Genomic DNA, 9,125 nt, shown 5'->3' on the forward strand with positions numbered 1-9,125 from the left:
ATTGGAGGAGGGCGTTTGAGGGCAATCAGGTCCTGGTCCCTGAGGCCCCAGGTCCATCTACATTTGACCCTTCATCAGAAAATGAGGTTCATCAGGGGTTTAGACACAGGAAACATTTGAAAGGCCACTGGAGAGGTCCTGGTGGAAGGAAAGAATCAGGCAGCTGGGTCAGGGTAGAGCAGTGCATACTGGACTTGGAGTCAGGAAGTCTTGGATTCAAATCCTGCTTTAGATATTTACTAGCTGTGTGATCCTAGACAAGTCACTTAACATCTCTGGGCCTCAGTTTCCTTGTCTGTTAAAGAAGACAGCCAGACTTAGTGACCTCTGAGGTCCCTTCAAGCTCTAAACCTATGATTCTATGATATAATGGCCTCCATTTCATCATGCCTTTAAGGGGATTGCTTCACTGACTGAAGCTTCTGGGTTGAATGGTGATAGAGGTAAGTTTTCTCCTCTGGACCTTCTCTCCATTGCTGTTGTCCACTCTGCCCCTAGGTATCCAGTGGCTCTAAACCTGAGAGTCCAAGGACTAAGCTCTCATGATACTTAAGGATGCTTCAAGGTCTTGGATATGTCCCATTTGGCAGACAAAAGAAACTGAGTCCCAATTTATTATGATCTAGGGGCCCATGTGATTGCTGGTGCCAGTATCAAGTTAAGTTCCAAAGTTTTCCCACTCATTGGATCTCTGTTTGTTGGGTGGGAGTACAGAAGCCTTCTCACCTTCTACCCCTGCTTTGTATCTCCCAGTGGGGAAGCCAATTGAGGTGAAACAAAATACCAACCCAACCCAAGAAGAAGTGGACCATCTGCACCAGCGTTATATGACAGAACTGTGCAGCCTTTTTGAAGCCCACAAGACCAAATACAATGTCCCCCCAGAGCAGCACCTGAAGTTCCGATGAGCCTGCCACTTCCCATGTTCTTTTCCTCTTCCCTGCTCCTGCCCTTGCCCTGCCCTTGGGTGGCACCACAAAACAAAAACTGTATGGTAAAGTGGGTGGGGCACTGAACTTGAAAGTTAGTGCCCTATCCTAGGTTCAAATCCTACCTCAGATTCTTCCTGGTTGTGTGACTGGGAAAATCACTTAACTCTCTGTACCCCAATTCCTCATCTGTAAACCAAGGGGCTTGGACCTGAAGGATTCTATTGTACCTAAGGACTCTTCTAGTTCTAAATCTGTAATCCAATATTCCTATGATCATTAACTATCAACTTTTGTGTCGGAGGCAATTGGCAAGAGTGGGTATGAAGTTTCACCAACTTTATACACATTAAAATCAACTTTATAATTCATGTTGTAAAAAGTAATCAATCAGTAATTCAGAAAAATTCACTTGTTCTTGGGGGGGTTGAGGGAGCCTAGATTAGTTACTAGGGAAGCTGTAAGAGGTCATGAATTAAATTTTTGTTCCCCTTGGATTTCAGTGTCCTGAGACAAAACCTCAATTGCTTTCTCTGTAAAGTAAGTCACAGATCCCCAAATAATTCTGTCTTGGCTCTTCCATTGCCCCAGTTACTTTACCCTTGGCCCTGGCAACACAGGAATGTACTCCTATCCTCTTCCCTGGCAGAAAGGGTGTAAAAGGGAAACTGAGACCTAGACTGGGACTTGAGGTATGAGGAGGAAACTTTCAGAATGTGACCATAGTGGGTTCTAGATCTTAGAGAAGCTTCCCAAAGCCCATCCTTTGGCCAGGCTATCCATCTTCATTTCTTTTTGTTCTCTAGTCTTAGCATGAACTTTTTCGGTACCCACACTTTCCCCATGAGAGGTCAAGAGTCCATTCTCCCATTTTCCTCACCTTCTTTGGGATCAATAAACTGCAAAGTCCATGGATTTACAGCCTGTGTGACCATGGGCAGCTCCCTTCTCTTCTCTGAAACTGTTTTTTCCATCTATAAAATGAAAGAGTTGGATTATATAACTTGTTTTATTTTATCTATGTGTTTATGTATATTTATTTTTAGCATTTAAAAAAATTTAAATTCTAAATTCTCTCCCTCTTGTCCCTTCCCCTCCCCACTGAGAAGGCAAGCAATATAATATTAATTATACATATGAAATCATGCAAAACACACTTCTATGTTAGCCATATCATGCCCCCCAAAAGCAAGAAAATAAATAAAGTGAGAAAACTATACTTCAGTTTGCTCTCAGAGCTCATTATTTGTTTCTCTGGAGGTGGATAACATTTTTCATCATAAGTCCTTAGAAATTTTCTTGGATCATTTTATTGATTGGAGTAACTAAGTCATTCACAGTTGATCATGGCATAATATTGTTGTTAATATATACAATGATCTCCTAGTTCAGCTCACTTAACTTTGGATCAGTTCATGTAAGTCTTCCCATGTTTTTCTGAAACCATCCCCCTCATCATTTCTTATAATCCATAACAATCATATACCACAGCTTGTGCAGTCATTTTCCCATTGATGAACATCCTCTCAGTTTCTAATTCTTTGCCATTTCTAAATACCTGTATAGCTATCCAGCCTATAAACCTATGACTTTATCCAAGGCCCCTCTGCCTGTTCTTCCATCTGGTCCTATGGGTCTGGCATTAAGCCACTGCCTTTCCTTATTCTAGCTGTCTTCTTGGAATTGAATTTCCAGAAAGGAAATTAAGAGGACCTGAAGACTGATTAGAAATGTGTAGGGAGAGAAGGAAGAACTAGATTTTAGCTTCGATGACTAGAAGTATGGTAGTACCATCAACAGAAATACTTAAGGGAAGGAACAGGTTTAGGACTTAAAAAACATGGTAAATTCTGTTTTGGACATGTTGGGTTTGTGTCAATGAGAAATTAAGTTGGAAATACCCAGAAGGGGCATAAAAATAAAATACTCCAAGTCAGAGAAAAGGTGAGGGCTGGAGGTATGGATTTGGGAGTCAACTGGGAGTTAAAGGGCAGTGGGAGCAAATAAGACTGCTAAGAGAGAATAGACACAGAGAGAAGAATGTTCAGAATAGAGCCTTGAGGGAAATCCATACTTGGTTGATAGAAGGATGACTGGAATCAGCAAAGAAGACATCCATTTCTATAGGACTTTAGGGTTTGCCAATACTATCTTTAGAATAATCTTCTAAGGTCACTAAAGTTTACATATTTTAATAAATGTTTGTATATTATTTAATGCTTAATATGTTTACATACTTTAATAAGTATGTTCATTTTCATGTTCAAAGTAAGGAAAATGAGGCTCAGAAAGGGTAAGCGACTTCTCTATGGGCTATTAGTGAGTAGGGATCAAAACCAGGACCCAAAATCAGATCATGAACTCTGACTAGGGTTTTTCCTTAACACCAGGCTCATTTTATTATGAGTTGTGAACCACGGTGTCAGTACCTCTCCTGGTGTAGGCACACACATACAATTTGGAGGATGCTGCCCAAAAAGAACCTTTGGCTTGTGCCCCACTCAGGGTTTCCTATGAAACCATCAGAATTTGTCTCATGCCTCTCCCTAATAGGGCCCAGAGCTCCCCTTTGAGCCCTCAGGCTCAGACTTCATTAAACATAGGATAGGTTTTGTTTTTAACCTGACAGAAAAAGCAAAACAGGTTCATATCTGAGTCTTCACAGTCAAGAAAATTCTCCTTCCCTTTCCAGAGGCCATCAAGTAACCCTCCCTTCTTGTGGGTCCTTCTTTCTCTCACAGTTTATATATGACATCACACTAGCAAAGGCATAGGCCCAGGTTGCTCCTTGACAGCATCATCATCTTCCATGCTAAGTTTCATTCCCCTTTGGGGCCACAAAGACAGTACAGCCTGTGGGCTTCTCTCAGGCTCTGCCTCATTTCCCACCTTGTCTTCTCCAGGTTTTAAATCACTTTCCAATGTTATCTCCATAGCCACAGTGAATCAGTGACTCCCTATCACATCTGGGATAAAATATAAAATCCTCCAGCATTTAGAACCTTCCATAAGTAACCACTGTAAGCTTTCCAGTCTTCTTACACCTTATACCCAGCATATACTCGGGCCCTGATCCAGTGACACCGGCCTCCTTGCTATTCCATAAACATGACACTCCATCTTGTTTCTGGGCATCTTCTCTGTCCCATGTTCTTCCTCCTAATCTCCACTTTCTGGTTTCCCTAACTTCTTTTAAGTCTCAACTAAAACCCCACCTTTTACAGAACCCCTTTTAAATCCAGTGCCTTTCAGACTCTCTCAATTATTTCCTCATTATCCTGTGTATAGCTTGTTTGTACACATTTGTTTACTCGTCTCTCTCATCAGACTGTGATCTCTGGAGATCTGGGATTCTCTCTTGCCTCCTTTTGTATCCCCAGGTGGTTGACGAGTCACAAATTGCACACCAATTTGGAATTATTAAAAAACTGAAAAATTTACCCGGGTATGAGTAGATCCTGTGATGCAGATAGAATTTCTGAGAGGAAGGTTCTAGGCTGTGGAGGAGATAGATTTATAAATCACATGGGAATGAGAGGATGCCATGGAGAGATAGACCTGCAGACAGCAGGAACACAAAGATTTCCTTGTCTCATGGCTGATGGAAGGCTTTGCACTGGCGATGTGGTCTCTGGCATCCCTAGGACCTTATGAAAGGCACCCAGTGAGGGGAATCTATCACTATTGTGTGAGCTACACTAGCCATTACTAGAGCATTGTCTCTTTGGAGAAAAGGGGAGATGAAGGGGAGGTGTTGGCACTCCACAGAACAGAAACAGAACCAGAGCCAGGCCTAGCAATAGGGATCCTGATCTCTGTATCTTTACAAGCTAAGTTAACATTCTTTTAATACCCTGACTTGTGCTGCCTGTGTCAAATCTGGCATTTACACCACTCCCATTCTTGAGGTTAGGATGACTGCCAAGAGTCCCAGATAAGCTGGCATCATTGGCAGGGGAGTGAAAAGGACGCCTCAATTCAAGCAAGGAGAAAAGGCCTACCAGATTATTCCTGGCAAAGCCCCAGGCAGGAGAGAAGCCCTCAGACTCCTTCAGATGTATTAGCCAGTTTTACAATTTCTTTCCCAGATGGATGGTTTGGGCAGATAAAATCCAGATTAAGCTCCTTTAAGAAGGAAGTGGTGGTGGTTTCAGGTACCATCAAGCCTGTTGATTACAGAACCCCAGGAGGTAGAGGTGATTGTGGAAAAAGTCAAATATTACCTTCTCCAGTCTCCAAAAGGAGGGGTGGAATTCTCTGGACCCAGATAATAAGGGTCTGGGGGAGATGGATTCTGCAGGGCTTAATTGTGGCAGTAGGTTAGCTAATAAGCTTCATAGTCTCTCCAATTTGGGGGATAATGCTGTGCCCAGAAACTAATCCAAATTTGAACTAGACAGAAGGTCTGGTTCCTTCACTGCTAAAGATAATTGGGCTCATGAGTTGGTTGCCCATGATCCTAATTAAGTCCCATAAAAAGTACCTGAATTGGGTGGCTAGGTGACGCGGTGAATTGAGTCAGGAGGACCTGAGTTCAAATCTGGCCTCAGACACTTGACACACTTACTAGCCGTGTGACTTTAGGCAAGTCACTTAACCCCAATTGCCCTCCAAAAAACAAACAAACAAACAAAAAGTGCCTGAGTTTGAGCACTCCCTGTGATGCAAATAGAATTTCAAGAAAGAAGTTCCTAAACTGTGGAACAGACAGGATTCCAAGTTACATGTGAACTAGGGAGTGCTACTGACCAGGAGCACAGAGCATGTAAGCAGCAGGAGGAAGTAAAGAAATAAAGCTCCTATGAAGTGCTAGGCACTGTGCTAAGGGCTTTTAGCTACACATGATCTCGTTGGATCCTCACAACTTCGCAAATTAGCTGCTGCTATTATTCTCATTTAACAGCTGAGGCAAACAAAGATTAAGTGACATGTCTAGGGTCACCCAGGTAGCGAGTGTCTGAGACCAGATTTGAACTCAGACCTTGCTGACTCTAGACTCAGCACTTTATCCTAGCTGCCTCCTAACACTGTTTCTAGCTCTCACTGACCTCTCAGCAGACCTGACTGGTCACTGTTCTCTGCCAGTGATGCCCCTGCCACTGCCACAGCTTCACTTGATTCCTTCATTCCAGAGGAGTCCCTTTGGGCAAGGCCAAGGAACCTTATCCGCAAATTTGTATAAACTGTCATAGACGGCAGCTGTGAGAAGGCCTTGAGGTCCTGTGTGCCTACCCCCACCCCCCCTGTTTACTTGGAATACCTCACACAGCCAGGTGTTACACAGCACTCGTTTCCTGGCTTGATTCCTCAGACTGTGACATTTTACCTCCATTGCATTGCTTAAACTCTCTTGGGCTAATTCTTTGTGCTGTTACTAATTGCTAACTTGGCAATGACTCATTATGTGCTAATTGTATAAAGAGTTTCCACCTATATTTATCAGCAGGTAGCCCCAGCTACCTTGGGTCCCAAAGGGTGTCTATACAAAAGCTCTAACAACACCTATGATGCTGAATTTCCCAGAGGTAAGGAATCTCAGGACACTGGGTGGAGGCAGGGAGAAGCAGGGTGATGAGACAGACAGAAATGTTGCTATATGTGCCCTTTGACCATTCAGCAGCAGGGTTGGCTTTGTCCTTGGCTCAACCTGGTACCCTTCAGAGAGCCTATAATCATGCTTGTTATAAGTGACCCAGTGGACATATGACTGACACTTTGGTTGGACACCCACACCCTTCTCCCATCCTGTAGCTCTGTTTTTGCCGTTCTTGGATGCTTTCCACAATTCAGTTCCCCTCCAGTGATGACTTGTGTTGCTTGTGTCAAGTCCAGCAGATGGCACTCATCACCCATCTGTTTCTGTCACTCAGCTGATTATTGAACTTGGCAGTTCAGTGGTGATCATTCCCTCTCCCAGTAGACCACCTGGCCCATATGGTACAAATCTGCTTGTGGGTCTAATCCCACTTCTTCATGACAACAGTTTAGATCAGGGGTGGGGAACCTGTGGCCTAGAGGCTACATGTGGCCCTCTAGGTCCTCAGGTGCCCTGGTTTAGATACACCTCTTCCCTCTTTCAAAGCCCAACTCAGAAGCCACCTTCTCGGAGACTCCCTACCTGCTCTTGATGAAAGAGATCTCTTCATAGAAATTTGCCTGGGCCTTTCTGGTGCAATTATTCCCTCATCTCTTGTATCATTGTTATTTATATATTTAATAACAGCTAGCATTTATATGATTTATTTAAAGTTTGCAAAGTGCCTTACACATATTATTTCAATTGATTCTCATAACAACCCTGTGATGTAGGTGCTATTATTATCACCCCCATTTTACAGGTGAGGAAACTGAGGGTGAGAGGTTAAGTGTCTTGACTAGGATCACACTGTTGGTAAGCGTCTGAGGCAGGGTTAGAACTCAGGCCTTCCTGACACCAAGTCTGGCATTCTATCAACTATACTACCTACCTGCTCTACTTGGATCCGTCAGACTATACACTGACTGAGAGCAGGTTCTATCTCATATTTCTCTCTGTCTTCCCATTGTGGAAGGGTCTGGTGGAGCTTTGTCAGGTACTTAATAAAGATACATTGAACTGAGATTATGCTGTGGTGTAATGGAAAGAGTGCTTTATCTCAAGTCAGATGATGAAGGTTTGGATACCACCAGCTTGGTTTTTTCTGAGCAGTGGAATTCAGTTTCCTTCTCTGTTAAAGGGAGGAGCTGTATTAAATGATCCCTTCTGACTGCAAATTCTATGAGGCTATAAACTACCTTCAAAGCTGGATTAAAAACGTCCTTCTTACGGGAAGCCTGCCCTGATCACCACCACCACCATGTTTCTACCTGACCAATCTTCTCAGATTCCTCCAGGGAATTTTAGTTATTTTTGCTCTTTATTTGTATTTGCTTGTTATATTTCCATACGTGGATTTTTTATTGAACTAACCTGGACCAATGGGCATAAGCCTGTCAGGAGCTAAAACCTTGCGTTCATTCAGCAGATGCTGACGGAGTATCGATTATGGATCAGGCAATGCTTAGGGTCCAGAGACCTTACCTTGCAAATGAGTCAGTAAGAAATTACACATAAAGTACACAGACTGACCCTAATTTCAGGGAAGGGGGAGTGGAAGTCCTTATTACTTCACTTGGAAGTCCTGGTCCAAGACCCAGCTCTACTGATTTTGCAAAAAAAACACTCTATGGAAATCCAAAGGGACCAAGTTCAGGGGTCACTAAACTCTTTCTGTAAAGGGCCAGATACAAAATATTTTAGCCTTTATTGGCCAAGAGGCAAAATCAAGGATATTATGTAGACACATATAAGGAGAGAAACAGATTTCCACAAACTTTTCATTGATGAAATTTAAAATGTAATCATAATAATTGAGTATATATATATATATATATATTTTTTTTTTGGTAATAATGTAATAATGAAAAGAATGGAATTCTTTTTTGGGGGGAATATCATTTCACTTAATTAGGGTTCAAAGTTAGTGTTTCCTTTATCAAAATCAAATGCAAATTTTCCTCAGCTAATCTGTAATGAGATTTTACATATTTTTAAAATTTTATTTATTTATTTTTAGTTTTCAACATTCATCTCCACAAGATTTAGAGTTACAAATTTTTCTCCCCATATTTCCCCTACCCCCATCCCAAAATAGCAAGCCTGAAGAATACCCCTTCCCCCAGTCTCTTCTCTTTTATATCCTCCCCCATCAACACCCTAGCTTTCTAGTAGGGCAAGATGGATTTCTGTACCCAGTGCTTGTATATCTTATTTCCCAGCTGCATGTAAAAAACAATTTTTTTAAACATATGTTTTTAAAACTTTGAGTTCCAGATCTTTTTCCTCCTTCCCTCCTCATCTGCCCCCACTGGGAAGATAAGCAATTCAATATAGGTTGTACATGTGTAGTTACCCAAATCATTTCCATAGTAGTTATATTGTGAAAGACTAACTATATTTCCCTCCATCCTATCCCATCCCCCACTTATTCTATTTTCTCCTTTGACCCTGTCCCTTTTAAAAAATATTTTCTTCTAGCTATCCTCTCCCCCAATCTACCCTCCCTTCTATCATCTGCCCTCTTATTCCCTACCCCCTTATTTTCCTGTAGGGTAAGATACCCAACTGAGTGTGTGTGTTATTCCCTCCTTAAGCCAAATTCAATGAGAATAAGGTTG

At 42.2% G+C, this 9,125-nt stretch overlaps 1 protein-coding gene across 3 annotated transcripts in view; it reads left to right on the forward strand.

Moving 5' to 3' along the window:
• LOC138148280 (2-acylglycerol O-acyltransferase 2-like) overlaps positions 1-9,125 on the forward strand; it is a 167,536-nt gene that overhangs the window by 33,484 nt on the left and 124,927 nt on the right. The window contains exon 6 of one of the 3 annotated variants that reach the window (XM_069070872.1): positions 499-726. In XM_069070872.1, coding sequence (XP_068926973.1) covers positions 499-515 — 17 coding nt within the window. In that variant the 3' untranslated portion in view covers positions 516-726. Of the gene's footprint in view, positions 1-498; positions 727-753; positions 2,149-9,125 lie in introns of those variants that run through there. The other 2 variants (XM_069070871.1, XM_069070870.1) reach the window with 2 other exon arrangements.

This window comes from Petaurus breviceps, unplaced genomic scaffold (genome assembly GCF_028583685.1).
Source record: "Petaurus breviceps papuanus isolate PSGF00001 unplaced genomic scaffold, PetGlider_PUasm1.0 90823, whole genome shotgun sequence".
In the NCBI taxonomy this organism is placed as follows: Eukaryota; Metazoa; Chordata; class Mammalia; order Diprotodontia; family Petauridae; genus Petaurus; species Petaurus breviceps.